At 38.5% G+C, this 16,330-nt stretch overlaps 1 protein-coding gene across 2 annotated transcripts; it reads right to left on the bottom strand.

The window, feature by feature from the left end:
* Window positions 1–1,499: 1,499 nt before the first annotated feature.
* On the bottom strand, window positions 1,500–16,001 carry LOC309706980 (protein shisa-4-like). Of its 2 annotated transcripts, none has more exons than XM_082534038.1 (5): window positions 15,700–16,001; window positions 14,897–15,023; window positions 14,196–14,359; window positions 5,806–5,997; window positions 1,500–3,088 (listed from the first exon to the last, which is right to left on the bottom strand). In XM_082534038.1, the coding sequence occupies exons 1-5, from the start codon at window positions 15,764–15,766 to the stop codon at window positions 2,919–2,921; spliced, it is 720 nt and encodes a 239-aa protein (XP_082390164.1). In that variant the 5' UTR covers window positions 15,767–16,001; the 3' UTR covers window positions 1,500–2,918. The 2 variants fall into 2 exon arrangements, with proteins under 2 accessions (XP_082390164.1, XP_082390165.1); XM_082534039.1 differs by having other exon boundaries at window positions 14,196–14,356; window positions 15,700–16,000.
* Between the last annotated feature and the right edge of the window lie 329 nt (window positions 16,002–16,330).

Below are 16,330 nucleotides of genomic sequence, written 5' to 3'. Positions count from 1 at the left end.
AAATATGGTAATGTTTGGAGTGTTTTTGAAAGAAAAGAAAGCTAATTATGGTGTCAATGTGTTATTAATCTTGTGCAAGCAATTTATACATAAATGTTGTTTTTTTTTTAAGACCAAACCAACACTAGCTTACTGGAAAAAACGACTTAAACCTGTTGGTTAAATCTTTGACTTTAATTAAAAAGAAAAAGGCTGCTCTTTTTGTTTCCTTTGTGGAAGATTTTGATTTAGTGAGTTAATAATCTGTTAAATTATGTGACCCCATCTTTATATTTTGTTTTTCCTATATATGAAAGTTGCTAATATGTAAGGAATGTCTATTCTCTGAATGTGTAATATATGGTGCATTTTGTTTGTATGTTAATTTTACTAATAAAAAAAAAAAAAAAAAAAAAGGACTTCCTGTTTCCTGTCCAGGTATTTGTCCTTTTTGTCCCCCTTCAGCTACTAACCACAGAAGATGCTCAAAGCATGCTATCGCCCACTAGTGGACAGGAGAATCATCTACCCATCATTTCTCCACCTAGCTACACAAGCAAATGTTGACTTACTGATATGCTTATGTTGAAACATGCACTTACATCACGCACCAGTAGATCCACAAGAGGAAGGCTACAAACTACAAAAATGTAATTTCTTATACAAATAAAGCTTGTTTAAGCCTTAAAACCTTTGAGATAATTCTTTCTCTGGATAAATTTAGCAGTGGGAGTTTTTACAATAAGTACGTAGAATGAATGGATTAAATATGTACACTAAAACATTTTAAAATGTTTTTAAAAATGCATCGTCTCTGGAAATCACTCTGTCCAAAACGCCACTGTACAAAGAAAAAAACAAACATGTATTAAATGCAATTAAAAGTACAGTGGAACCACGACTTACGAATACCCCGTTTCACGAAAAATTCAAGTTACGAAGGCTCTGAACGGCAATATTTCTGCCCGTGTTACGGCAAAATGCCCGCGTAACGAAATCCACTGGATCTGATTGGCTGAGCCTACAATGCCCACAATGCCTTCCGAATCATGTGACAACCCCTTGGCTTCCGTACTTGCACTTCGCTGTTCCACTTGAACGACATATTGTTGTACTAGTTAGCAATTAGCCTATAGCCTATCGTTCAGCATCGCCTCACTCAAAACGCGCGATGGGTGCTTCGACTTACGAAAATGTTCGACTCACGAAAGACCCTCGGGAACGAATTAATTTCGTAAGTCGGGGTTCCACTGTATATTCAAGCATCAGCAATAGAAAAGAAAAATCCTCAAAACCAGAAAAATACACAGGAAATATCGACAAGAAAAAGGGAGACAGCGAGAGAGCGAGAGAGAAACACTTTCCATTACCGTTTTTTTCTCTTAGAGATGCAGTGGGAGAAATGTGTGTAGTTCATGCACACATTAACATCCTAATTCATCTGCTATCATTCATGTATTGCATTATGAATAAACACACTGCAGTATGACCATCATTAATAATATTCAAGAACCAAAAACTGAGGAAAAAAGAAAACATACACTTTAATGAACATCACAATAAAGTATTTTTTCTCCACAAAATTGAAATATGACTAACCAAAAATATATAAAAAAACAAATAAACAGTATTCCTACATACACAGTTTAGACAAAAGGAAAGCATACTACAAAGTGTTTTTGGATTAAAATACTTCTTACATCAATGGTCTAAACTACAAACATGTGACCTTGCATCCCTTTCATTAACTGGCAGATGGTGTCTACAGAGAAGCGACACTGAAATGTAAGAGTCTAAACAAAGAAAGATGATGAGATTTTCACAGAACATCAAAATGTAAACTGGCACACGAGTTTGTGACTGTACTGCTGGGTCAGCAGATGCACAAGAAAAAGGTCACATCTGTAAATGATGTTCAAGTAACTTCAGTCAACAGAAAGCGGAAGTGATGGCTCTTTTTCCATAACAACAGTGAAACAACACACGAACAAACCCTCACTCGTACGGGGCACTTTAAACAATAACAACAAAAAAAAGAAATATTCGTGTTCTAATAACATTTAACAGGTTCGATGGCAGCATTTTAAAAAAACTGCACGCTGCAAAACATCAAGGCTCATTTGAGTGAAGCTGTTATTAAGATAGCCGAGTAAATGTGACAACATTTTGTGACTCAAATGGATCAATAAATAGAATAAAATGCTTTAAAATATTTTTCTTTTAAGTTCCATGCATGCTTTTTGTAGGCACAAGTCTTTCTCATATTTAACACGCGTCAATCAAGTTGATGTTTAGTTCACTGAACATAAAAGACTCCTTTGGTAAACCTCGCAGTGCATTTTGGCTCAGTCCTGTTTTTAACAAAGCTGGGACTTTATGTAAAACTGAATCATTACTGGAACATCGCTAAAAGATTTAGAGAGTGTTTTAGAACAGGAAACGGAACACTCGGGAAAAGACAGAGTCAGCAAATTAACAATTCAAACTTCTCAATGTAAAACTAGTCAATTAAATCATCAAAGAAAGTCATATTTGCAGGAAATCACAATAGTTGTCTAAAGGCACTGCATTTTCCATAATAGAATTTAAATAGTGAGATAAGCCGGAAAAATTGCTTTACACAAAAGCACAAAGGAAAAAAAAAAATCAATATCTGTTATCACTTAGCACAGTTCTGTAGAGGAAATCATAACATGGACTCAGTAACACTATCCAAGTTTAAAAGAGGGGAGACCACCAAGCTTGATATGAGCATGAAGTTACATGACACAGGTCACTGCCATATATCAGTGAAAGCAACATTAAGGCTAAACTAATATATATGTATTCCTGAAATGATAAATATTGCACTTTGTTCCCATGTAACGTGACTTACATGCGAGTACAGGGAAAAAGGCTCAAAGCACTTCCTGGGGCTGTACTGATGTCCACGATCCAGCCTAGTGTGGTGATGAAGCAAAACCTGGATTATATGCAGGCTGAGCAAGAAAGTCTGGAGTTGCAGGTGGAGCACTGGGCTTCGGCTGGGGGCACGGTGGCTGGGGGTATGCTGGCTGCCGGGGCATGAACGCAGCCTGGCCATAAGGCATCGGAGGATAGGCAGGACTGACTGGAAAGTGAAAAAAGAGCTTACATGAGACTGAACATGCAGACAGCACTAAAAAAGTAACCACAGCTGAAGTTCTGTAGCATAAGAAGAAATATTATATTAAAAAAAGTCTCTGGCAGTAATGGATGTGTTTATTTGTGTTTATTTACTGTGTATATTTTTTTCTGTATATATATTGTATATTTTGATGACGCAGATTCATCACCTTTACTTTAGCCAGTCGCAGTATTTTACACAACATGACTCACAGAAACAAGCTTCTGCCTCAGAGGCTAAATGAACTTCTGTAGAAATATTTTGTACATTGAAGCTCCTTCCCCCCCCCCCCCCCCCCGAGTCAGGAGCTTCAAATTAATTAGGGCTACCACGATTACGTTGACTATCAAAATCGTCAACGACTGATTTAATAGTCGACGCGTCGTTTGAAGCTCTGTAAGATCCCAAAAGACGCAGGAATAAGTAGTAGGGTTTAAGAGTGTAATAACGGACTGAAACAGAAGATGGCAGCACTGCATCTACAAGGATGCCAGCTGCCGTTAAACCCCGAAGAAGAAGAAGAAGAAGAAGCTGTGTCCCAGAATTCATAGCGCAGCCCAGCTCAGTTTCCAACAATGGCGGCAGCTAGTTAGTTTTAATATTACTCTTATTATTATTTCTGGGTCACAAAATAAACGTTTAGCATATTTTCAGGCGAGAATGTAGCTGTGTAAACCTCAAATATCTGCTCAGTTTATCAAGACACCACATATTTTCAAAAGCGCTCCGACGTTTTCGGAGACGTCTGTTACCCACTAGCTCGATAGCTAGCCGGGGTTACAGGCTCACTAGAGCCGTGAGAACACCGGACTCCCGGCAGATCGTTTTCAAACCCACTGCCATCTTTCGCTACTCAGGTTAAACATATACAAGTCACTTAGATAACTTCAAAATGTTATTGTTTGGCTTTTTTTTTTAGTATTTTATTTGTTCCTGAGTAAATCGGTTTGGCTGAGCTTAAAGTTTCTCAGCCAAAAAGTTTTTACACAGCTGAATAAACATTAAGAAGACAACTGATTATCAGAAGTGTGAGATGCTCGAGAATATACTCCGGTGTCCCGTTATATTTTAGATAGCAAGGAGTTTATTAAACTTCACCGAAACAATCTGCAAATTTCATTAAAATTTAATAAACTATCATCTTGTCTTTATTTTTAGTTAGCACAGACCTTAAACACTTAAAGCTGTAAGCTAATGATAGTTATATAAGAGCAGATCAGATGCTGCTGGTGCAATAAGCTGTGCGTCCAATGGATGATGATCTGATTAGTCGACTAATCGCAAAAATAATCTGTGACTAGTCGACTATCAAAATAATCGTTTGTGGCAGCCCTACTATTAATATTTCCACAGATGCGCAGTTTTGGGTTTCAAAGCCTACCTTTCACCTGGTTCTGCAAACAAATATATTCTCTTTAGTTAAATACGGGCCTCTTTTCCAGGAAGCATTTACAAAAAACTAAGTTTAAAAATAAACTGAGTTGATTCACTTTGAGATAACTCTGAGTTTCCTGTTTCAGAACAGCTGATCAGATTTAGTTCAATCAACCTTGAGTATATTCACCCAGAGTTAAGCATCTGCATTAGTAAAGAAAGAAAGCCATGATCAATGGAGTTGTGGCATCACGATTCACCATGGCAACAGGTAAATAAAGAGCATGAGAAATATGAAGACCACTCAGTGCTGAGCAGGATATTGATCGTCCCTCTTTCATCATCACTTTTAATGTCTGCTGGAAAGCTGGAATCCAAATGTTGCATTTGATTTTTAAATCAATCTTTTCTAATTATTCAGCTGTAACCTGACAGGGACAAAATGTAGGAACCAGGAACTGATGATAAAAATCTACAGAAACTCATTAGACACAGTTTACTGATGGATCTGTGATATTAGTTACCCAGACAGCAACAGACTCCACCTTCAGGTCAGTTTATTAAATGAAAACCTGCCTTCACAGCAGGTTATGACCATTTTGTTGTTTGAATAATTATTCTCTAAACATTTCTTTCTTTTTTCTTTTCCTTTTTTGTGTTTCTGCCATTACTGGATAGAAATGCATAATGAGATTCTCAGAAAAAATGTTCCCCAGTTTAATCTGTTATAATCTGATTTCAGTCTTCACTGATAGATAATGGCTCTTACAGCCATAGCACTATCACATTGAACTGAAAAAAGCAAGGCAGCTTTCTGAGTCTTTAATGAATGTAAAATCACATCAGTAGAGACAAACATGTTATAAGAAAAGTCTTAGCTTTTGCAAGGAAACTGGCTGACAGTCTGAAAACATTACTGGCCAAGTTATAGACTATATAGATTTTATTCTGAGCTGATCATAAAACAGTGATGTAATTGCTGTCATCACTTATTCATGGCTGTCAAAGCTCTCACGTTAATTACACAAAATACCAAAACATCCCATAGCGTTTTAGTTTCTGTAAAAATGTACACTTCCACGCTGTGAACGCTGACAGCGACTTTATGAATAAGAAAATGACTCAGTGTGTCACACAAGTGGTTCAGGTCCAGCAGGACGGGAGGAGTCAGAGAGAAGCTCAGGGTCTGTTCCCAGTAACTAACAGAAAACAGGAGTTTCTCTCAGCTCGCAGTTAACAAACTCAGACTTCTTAGCTAAACCTGCTTCCTGGAATAGAGCTCAAGGCAAATCATAAACCACACTCACTGGCTTCCTGATAAGATGGCGGTGGTCCAACTGTGAATGACTGTCCATGGTAGGGCGGTGTGAGGATGGGCTGAGCTGGGTAGCCAGGCTGGGGTAGATGGTGGGGCATTTCCTGGTAGGATTCAGGGGGCCCAGGTGCTGCCGTTGGATGCTGAGGAGTGTTGCTGACCATTGTGACCTGGGTAGTGGCCTCTATCACAGGTGTAAGCAAATAAGTAACAAAAAGTTAGAAATGGAGAAACATGCTACATATTATCCAAAACACCTTTAATGTGTATTGTCATTTATAGGTAATATTCTAATAAAGATTCAAAAATAAATTTTTAAGGAAGGAGAAGAGCAAATGGTGCACTTTGAGTTAAGATACATAATTTATCATCCTCTCCTTAAGGTCTGCATCAAAGAAACTAAACATGATGTCGTTTGCTTATTGAATATACACAGATTTACACTTTTGAAGTTTACAGAGACTCAAAGAAACTCTTTGAGAGATTTTTATCATCGTCAGAGTGTAAACTGATCTCTGCGTAAGTACAGTGAAAATGAAAAGGCACTGCTTAGAACAGGAAAAAAGAAAACTTGTGGAAAACAAGGTGTCTTTAAACAGTGGGTGTCATCACAACCACTTCCTGTAAATGACGTGGGGTTGTCATGGAAACAATGAGTCACACAGGGTGGAGCTCTGACATTCCTGGATTTGATCCCATCATGCAGCGGCTTAAGCCAAAGATGCCACATTGTGTTCCTCACTTTATTGTAGCCTCTCTGCCAGAAGGACTTCCCCTAACGGCAAAACATTTACGAGCTGACCAAACTGACAGGAAGTCGGAAATGTAAAAATGGTTGACTGTAAATACTGACAACAGTCAGCTAAAGTACCAGTTTGCAAAATAGAAATGTGTTTATTTGACACGACAAACTGTTGGTTGAACATAATTTAATCATGTCACGCATTTCCATGTAATTACATTACGTTATGTACAGTAACCCATTCTTTATCATGTCACATGAACACATTTACACAAAACTAACAAGTAGTAATGATTTAAAAACATAAACACTATATGTACATGTTAAATGAACACATGGGATCTAACCAGCACTAAGGGGGTTAAATTAAGATTAAGACATTGTCTATTTATAAAAGTCTAGAGACTCAGAGTTAAACATTCATGTGTGAGGACAATTATGCATTTATGAGTCAAACATTAGCGATGAATAAACTTTGGAGGCCACCGAACATGCTGATACGCTCTGAACCTGAGAAGTAGATGGACCTGTGATTGTAGGTTGCACATACATCTGAGCTGTTTTTCAGCTGTTTTTGACTAACATGTTTAAAACAACAGCCTATTAATAGGGCTGGTCACAACCAAGCAACAAGAAATCCTCACAGCAACCTAAGTGTTTACTGCTCAGAGGTAGATCTGCAGATTCTTTGCACCGATCACATTTCATGTACATCGTAAAAACAACACTAGAAACTACAGGCAAGCACAGGAAAGGCACAGCCTGCTTATTTAAATAAAAAAGAAATTTTGTCCCAAGTAGAAGGGACCAAAAAAAGCAAATTCAGCAATCATTTGATGGGCAGGGGTGGAGATTAGGAATGTAGAATTATTTGAATGACATTGAAAATGCATGCTTCTCCAACAGATCGCAAAGCAAATTGAGCACTCCAAAATCCCAGCGCTACACCTTACGCCTGTGCGCCAATCACAGCTGTTCACTGCATCGTAGCCCGGAGGAGTAACACTACATCAAAGACAGGCAACAGACGGTCAAAACAAAAATCAAATGTCTGGAGCAGCAGAAAGCGAGCTTGCTTCCAAAAGCAGGTCTGCTGTTTTGGATTTAGAACAATCATGTTAACCAAGAAGAAATCATCTGCGAAGAGTGCTGTAGATTTGTGTCAGGACCACAAAGCAGCACAGCGAACTTATTCAACCACCTGAAAACACACCTGCAAGGTGAAGTAAAAAAAATGCAATTGTTGCTAAGGTTAATCACCCAACATCAACTCAGATGTACATAAAAGCGAACCTGTACAGCTCTTCGTGGTATCGCTAGAGCTCACAAAGAAGCACAATCTCATTTGGCCAAGGTAAGTAATTAAGGCTTTAGGTAATATAGCACATTTAAAAACAGAAAGTTTGCCCATAATAGCCTATAATGAAAAAAGAAGAGGGCCAAGGATTAAGCCCTGGGGCACCTCACAAGAAAATGGGGCTGAGGTGGACTTTTTCAACATTAACACTGAAAGTTCTGCGACTCTAATATGAATGAAGCCAATTCAGTGCAGCACCTTTGATGCCAACCAGGTGTTCCACATGGGAGATAAGAATATTGTGGTCAACAGTATCAAACGCTGCAGTAAGATCTAAAAGCACGAGGATGACCGAAATTCCACAATCAGTAGCTAAAAAGAAAAACACGTAAAAGTGCTGTTTCAGTGGAGTGTAGCTGTTTAAAACCAGACTGAAAAACTTCCATCATACCGTTAGTATCTATATTCAGATGGATAAAAACTATTTTTTCCAATAACTTTGAGAAGAATGGAACTTTTGAAATGAGGGGTCAGCGCCAGGTTTTTGTTAATAAAGGGTTTACAATTGCATGTTTAAAACCATCAGGAACCACACTGGAAGTAATACTGCTATTTATAATAGCAAGGACTGAGTTCCAATAGAAGGGAAAACGTCTTTAAAGAGCCATGCAGGAATAAAACATCCATGGGAATAGGGCTGCTCAATTAATCGAATTTTAATCACGATTACGATCTGGGCTTTCAACGATCATTAAGAATGACTGAGCCGATTATTAGCCCCTCCCTCATTTATCCGCGACACCTTAAAGGCCGGTCCGTGAAAATATTGTCGGGCATAAACCGGTCCGTGGCGCAAAAAAGGTTGGAGACCGCTGATTAAGAGGACCCGAGGGAAGCTCGGAAAGCTAAGCAGAAATTCTTTTCTTTGGATACTTTATTGATCCCCATGGGGAAATTACTTGTTTTTCTCTGCATTTGACCCATTCACTCAGTGAAGCAGTGGGCAGCCCACTAAGCAGGCGCCCGGGGAGCAGTGTGTAGGGACGGTACCTTGCTCAGGGGTACCTCAGGGTAGCCGTTAAGTGGATTCGAACCGCCGACCTTCCGATCATGGGGCGACCACTTTACCTACTGAGCTATCCCTGAGTTATTGGAGAGGAGAGAGTGACTGCTGTTGGTTGAAAAGAGAGGTAAAAAAACTTCAGTGGTGTTGCACACTATTTTATATTATTTTTTAAAGTCATTGTTAACCCTTTAAAGCCGGTCAGAGCAGCACGCTTCGTGTTGTGTAACTATTTTTAAATCCCTGTAGAACCTGAACCGTGTAAGCTAGCGCAATAATTTGTTTTGCATATGAAACCGGAGGAGTTGTACTTACATCTGATGCCATCAGCTTGTCCTCGGTCACGGTTTCGTTCCACATAAAGCTTTGCAAAAATTGCATAAAAAGCGCTTGCAGGAACAAAAACATAATATTCCAGAAACAGGCTTTGCCGATCCATCAGCTGTTCGTAACACTTCCCACAGTGAAATGATGCACTTGCTGTTTTCTTTGCAAATTTGCATCACAGGATTGTTTTTTGTTTTTCCTGCAGTATATAAAAACTGTATCTCCAAAATAAAACTATGAAGACACTCAAAATAAATTTCCTGTTGTTGTAAACTATTTTTTGCAACTTTATTGTATTTAAAGTTTTGAGGGATAAACCTCTTAAATTTCTCCAAGTAGAAATATATGTAAACAAAACAAAAGCGATTTTCAATTTTTTTTGTAGTTTATTGCACTTTTTTGCAATTTATGTAATTACTATGGACTTAATGCATACATATTATTAAAATATGGGCTATAACAGTTGTATTGATGTATAGCAACTTGAAATGCTCCCACAAATGGCACTACAGCATGTAAAAAAAATAATATAAGCTCTGGTGGACTTGGTTCTATAGTACCCGTTGCCTACTGGTGGTGGTCAGAGGGCCCGGTGGCGCCAGTGTCAGGCAGCCTCGCCTCTGTCAGTGCGCCCCAGGGTGGCTGTGGCTACAATGTAGCTTGCCATCACCAGTGTGTGAATGTGTGTGTGAATGGGTGGATGACTGGATATGTAAAGCGCTTTGGGGTCCTTAGGGACTAGTAAAGCGCTATATAAATACAGGCCATTTACCATTTAGGTCTTAAAGGGTTAAATAAATATCGTCAAATAATCGTGATCTCAATTTCAGTGAAAATAATCGTGATTATCATTTTTGCCATAATCGAGCAGCCCTACATGGGAATAACCTTTCCAAAGTGCCAATGCGGGCACTATATGCAAAGCATCCAAGGGGAAAGAGATTAAGCTCTAAGATCGGTTGAGTACTTTGCTATGAGTTTCCATCACGCAGATGCCAAGAATGGAGTGAAAGAATTTATATTTTACTTTTAGGAAATGAATAAATATCTTATTTGTCTGCAATTAAGTTTTATTTAAGAAGAATATAGCACAATGGGGAAAGCAGGGCTGTGTTGATGTAATTTTGCATTAAGTTTTTGTACAATTTTCTTTAAACTGACGTAATTTTTTTGCTCAAAGAGAGGCACTGAATTTAAATGAATGATGAGTAACAGCTTTATTACGGCACACATATTTGCAAAGTAGCAGGATCACAGCATGACATGCACATGAAATCTGTGTTATGTGATGTCTCTAAATTTATTATGAATATTTTAAGGCCTAATTTAGTTTATATTGACTAATCGTGATAATAGTAATCCTAAGATTGGGCAAAATGATAAGGATTAGCATTTTGGCTATAATTGTGCAGCCTTAGGGGTTTTGCAATTTCATTACTGTCAAGAATTGACAAAGTGATGAAAACACAAGGCTTCCTTGCACAGTACATGGTATTCAAATTCCTACTGAAAATAACAACTGTAAAAAAACAAACAAAATTCCCGTTCATTATTAAAATCTATAAAATCTTAGTCTGCATTTTATCCAGCATTACATAATCCTTATTGCTATTAGCATTATTGCTACTATTATTGCTCCTCGTAAATATCGGCTGACTGGGGATAATAGAATCATTACAGCTAGAGCTGGGCGATATGAGATTTTTTCATATCACGATATGTTTTTTTCATTTCAGGCGATAACGATATCTATCACGATATAAGCCAAATAACTATATTTGTAAGATTTAAATGTGCCGTTGCTCACAAGTAAAATGTGAAATAATCAGCAGCTTGTTTTTATTTAAATATTTATTTCCCATAATAAGTTCAACAGGGTAGATGTACTTAAGGAACATGAGACTTTTTCAGATAAATAAAGGCAAATATTGCAAACTACACAAAAAGCAGCCGCTAAAGCGTTTAAGTTTCAAAATAGAACAAATGAAACAGACTAAATTGTCAATTCCACTTAGAAACAAAATATTAATTCTAAATATAAATCTTAGTTTGTGTTACAGAAGAACAGACAAAACTGACTAACTTTTGTCAATATCAAATAAACTGAGAACTAAAAGGAAATTCTCAATCTCTCCTTGTTGTATAGCTTAGCTTTTCAAACAGTTTTAACAGTTACTTTAGTCTGACAAAAGCCGAATGATGAATTAGCGCTTCCAGTCAGAGACTGAGGCTACGTCCACACGTACACGGGTATTTTTGAAAACGGAGATTTTCCGTTTTCGTTTTAAAAAATAATCCCGTCCACACATAAAGGCAGAAATGAAGGAAAACGCTGCTATGAACATGCCAAAGCAGCAGGTGGCGCTAGATTCCTAACCGTGCAGAAATGTTGGCCAATCAGAAGTCTAGAAGCCTCGGTGGGAAAAAGTAAACAAAGCTGGGGCATAGAAGCAGAACAGAGTCGTATGTTTGGAGGGACAGTAACTGTGTGTATATGTAAGCATTTAAACACTGCAGAGAGAAGAATTAACAGTAACAGTATTGTAGAAATTCATTTCACCGAAACAATAACGTGGCGCACAGTGTGACGCATGCACCAGTTTATTGTATTTCCAGACTTGCTTTCGGCACAATTTACAGTGCACGCTACTGTTTTTTGTCAGACTTGAAATAGCCGAAATACCTTCACACTACGGAACTTCTTTGGCTCTTCCGTTCGACAATCTCTCCGGCATTGGAACCATCATCCGTTTTCTCTTCGGTCACGCTCGGTTGATTTTTCCAGTCGGCACACTCATTTCCTCCATTAGCGCTGGCTCCATTACCCGCTGGCTGCTTCCCAAACAAACACATGTGCGGCTTGGCACTTGTGCTGTACGTAACAAGTCACGCGACGTGACGCTGCGGCTGTGATTGGTTCGGCTCTGCGCTACTTAATTTGGATCGGCTGACCTTTTTTTTTTTTTTTTTTTTTTTTTTTAAGAGGACAAGAGCGGCGAGGTCTATCGCGATAGCTTAATTTCTCTATCGAGTAAAAGTTATATCGCGATACATATCGTTATCGTTCTATCGCCCAGCTCTAATTACAGCTATGCTGTGTCTAACAGGTTTGAAATATTGACAATGATTCTCTGGCTACAGAGACAATACTCAGTAGGATCAGTTAACTGCTGGCTCTGATCTTTTCATGTCATTTGAGAAAAAAACAAAAAACAAAATAAAGATGCTAGAGTTCAAAGCCCCACACAGCTGTTTCTGAGCGCCTTAAAGTTGGTATTTGAAAAATTGATACGGCTGAGCTCAAGGAATTTAAAGCACTCAGAGTAAGCAGAAGCAAAAATCAAGTAAAGACATGACCCCAAAAATCACACCAGCATCAAACTTAGGCACAAACTCTAAACACCAATTATCGCTGATGACGTGTTGACTCATTGCCCTGTGGCATATACGCTCACCAAGAACACCAATGGAAGGCAAAAGAATAGAATAGAATAGAATTCAACTTTATTGTCATTGCACATGCACAGGTACAGGGCAACGAAATGCAGTTGCATCCATCCAGAAGTGCTTTAGTGATATAGATATATTACAATATATATTAGCAATAATATAGATATGTGAGTATATTACAGAAATGGGTCTATTATGGTATGTTATAATGTACACGGTATGAAGTATGTTGTGAATATTCTATAACTATAAGTATGTACAGGCTGTAGTGAGTAACCTAATCCTAATCAAACACCAATGAGGAGCTGAAAAGTTTACAAAGCCTCCAATACTGCAGTGATTCTGAAACATTAGGTCAGGGGAGGCTCTGTATCTCAGTTGTTTTGTTTCTTGTCAGACCAAACTGCTGAGGTAATAAAAGTCATGTGGTAGGTGAGCCAACAGTCTACAAACGAGGCCCTCATGGTCTCAGACAAATGCTCCAACTCACCAGTCAATCACTGCAATGTATGAGAAATCACCCAAATGTCAGACTCACACTAATACTGTAGGTCCTTGTTCACATGAAGTGTTCCAAGTACTTCATTCATTTGACTGAGCCGGGCACTTTAGGTTTTTGCATATTGCATCACACAGGCAGGAGGTGAAATCCAGCATCACTAATCTTTTTCAGTGTTTGACATGTTTTGTCCTGCAAGGCTCCGACTTACTGTGAATATGGCTCTATTCAGAGGAACTCAGCCGTCTTTTCTAGTTGACTAACAGGTTTGTTCTAGAAGACGGATACGTTTCACAGGTTTCAGCAGCTGAGTTACTGAAGACTAGAATGAGAAGTTTTGCCGACAGGAAGCAGAGATTTGTTTAAATAATCATTGACTCGTCAACTAATCGAAGGAATTAAGATTAGTCGAGTATGAAAATAATCGTTAGTTGCAGCCCTACCAGTGAGTAAAGATAATCACATTATTGTCTTTGTGGACTTTTTCATCTCTGATAAAAGACATCGAGAAGAAAAAAAAAAAGAAAGTCAACAGCTACTGATGAACGTTTAATTCGCATTTTCATAGGGTTTTATCTTTTAGCCACTATAGAAACAAATGAGGTGCCTTAAACTCCGTCATGCCACAGTGCCTACTCTTAAGTTTAAGGCATCAATGCATGAAAATTGTGTTTTGAGAGCTTGAAATATTCTGTAAATGCCAAAAGGCACAAAACAACAGCCTTCAGATCTATATCTAAAGCCTTGACTATACTTTGTGTCCGCTGAGGTTTGAGTAAAGTAAAATCCGTCATCAGAGAAAGCGTGTGAGAATCTGTTCATGTATCTGTAACTGCCAATATTTTTTGACTGCAATAACTTTACATTACAATGCACCAACTGTAGTAAATGTAAAGGTGCCTTCCAGAAGTTTCACACGAATGACGAAAGTTGTCTTTGCTCACAACAGAGTACAGTCAAAAAAGCATCACCCAAATTAAAGTACTAGTTCTAGTAATACTTACCACGTTTGTTGCACAGCTTGTACAGGCAGCAGCTGGGGCAGACGCAGCAGCAGAAGATGAGGAATACAAAGGGGATGATGCTCATGCCAACAATGAGAATGAGTAATGTTTTGTTGTTGAAAGCAGTTAACTGATCCTGAAAATTTTTTTCAGGATCTTTGCTGCTGAAAAAGAAGCAAAGTAGGGATTATGCCCAAAACAAAATAGGAAAAAAACAAAAATAAAACAAAGTATTACAGCTAGGCTACGGTCTGTTTACTGTCGATTTTCAAAACTTCCAACTATGCAACAACTCCTCATGCTATAGTTGTGTCTGCTACGTTTTTTGCAACACTGACTGAAAAACAGGTGTAGGTGTGTTATCTTCCAACAACCAGCACACACCATGCAAAAGCCCTTTTTCTACCCAGATACCCTGTCAGTCCTCCAGCGAGTAAGCAAAGCAGCACACTGATGAATGTTATGTGAATGAAGGCCTTCGTTTCAGTCTAGTGCACTTTGGCTTTATGCTGATGGCCGTGCGCAGGAAGACATTGTGTCCTGTTTTTTAACAGCTTAAATGTGGCCTTAAACACATTTATACTGGGAGAAAAGAGAGACTTAAAAAGAAATCACTTTCTAAAATAGGAAATTGTTCATTTTACACAAACTAGCTAAATGCAGGTTTTTTTGTGGATTGCAGATTGAAAATGAAAACATACCACTCTTCTTCATCAAAGCGTTTTGACGGATCTAAACAACAATATCTGCTGTTGCAGTCCCCACAGCAAAAGCCTCTATGGCATTCCTGGGCTTCCTTACCACTGTAGGCCAGGCAGTCGTCCCCTGCTGTAACAGAGCAGACCGAGAAAATCAGAGAGGGGCAGCAAAAGTTAGCTCATTTCAGGTCAATCAATTAGTTATTAAAATTAACTTTTCAGCACTGCAACATTTTGACTTTTAGGGAATTGGTGATTCACTGTCACTGTAGCTCTTGAAAGTGTACTACGCTGTACAGAGGTGATGTTTTCACACACTTATCTATGCTCAGCCCTGAGTTTGAAACCCTGCTGCTTCCACTTGGTGGTCACTCTGAAGGATGTAGTTTGTACTGCTGCTAAATGATCGTTCACGCGTTTCTTGTTAATTAGCGGGCAGCTCGAGTGACCAGAATATAGTGGATAAAAACTATAACCTAAAACATGTGAAAATAGCCACTGACACTGACTGATTGTATATTATTTTTAAATGACTTTCATTTCTTTTTTTATGGGTCTGTAACAAACTAATCCTACAGTGTTATTAAAAGGTTTAAAACACAAGCTGTAACTTAAAAAAAACAAAAGAAAACATGTCTTGATGAGTTTTATGGCCTGTCATAAAAATGAAAAGTTTTCGGATAATTAGACGCTACGTCACTGACTTCGCCCTAAACGTGGTCTGAAGTAACATCACAGACTGCTTGATGGTCAGCGGCTACAAGAAAACACAGCGGCCGTTTAAGGATGAACATAATTAAACTTACCGGATACACAAGGGGACAGGATCACAAACAGAGCCAACACGGCAGCAGAACACAGGCCTGACGCCATGTCCGTGTGTAAAACTTTCCCGGATTCACTCACGGACCCGGGAATCTTCCCCGACAGTTACTCTGCTCCGCACGGACTGCTGCACAGATCGTCTATACACGAAGCCGCCTCACTCAGGTCGTGTTCCAGCCCACTGACACACTTATTCCACGGACTGTGCAGAATCACGGGTCTGTAAACACATCATTACACACGGTTACGAGCTGCGAACAAAAAGTCTTTTAAGAAATTGTTAACAGAAATGTTTAAAGAGACGAGGCTGCAGACACGAGCGGAAGTTATTCTTCCCTCTTGTCGTCTTTTTCCGGTGAGTTATTGAGCAGATGAAAAAAATACTTTTTCCCTCTTTTTTTACAATTTATACTAATGTAAAAATTATTGCGTATTTTATTTATTCGGGTATCCGAATAGTAATATTACCCAGTGCTAACTAGCTTGAATACCAGTGAATTATTTTACACTATCTTATTACTATGCATTTTAAAAAGTAGTTTACAGACTTGTAATTCGCAATATTTCAGAAATATTGTACATTTAACTCTTTGCTGTTTCTGACAAACCACC

Source organism: Aulonocara stuartgranti (genome assembly GCF_965226115.1).
Source record: "Aulonocara stuartgranti genome assembly, chromosome: 5".
Classification (NCBI taxonomy): Eukaryota; Metazoa; Chordata; class Actinopteri; order Cichliformes; family Cichlidae; genus Aulonocara; species Aulonocara stuartgranti.
Note: the sequence above shows the minus strand (reverse complement) of the source record. Positions and strands in the feature narration are given on the sequence as shown.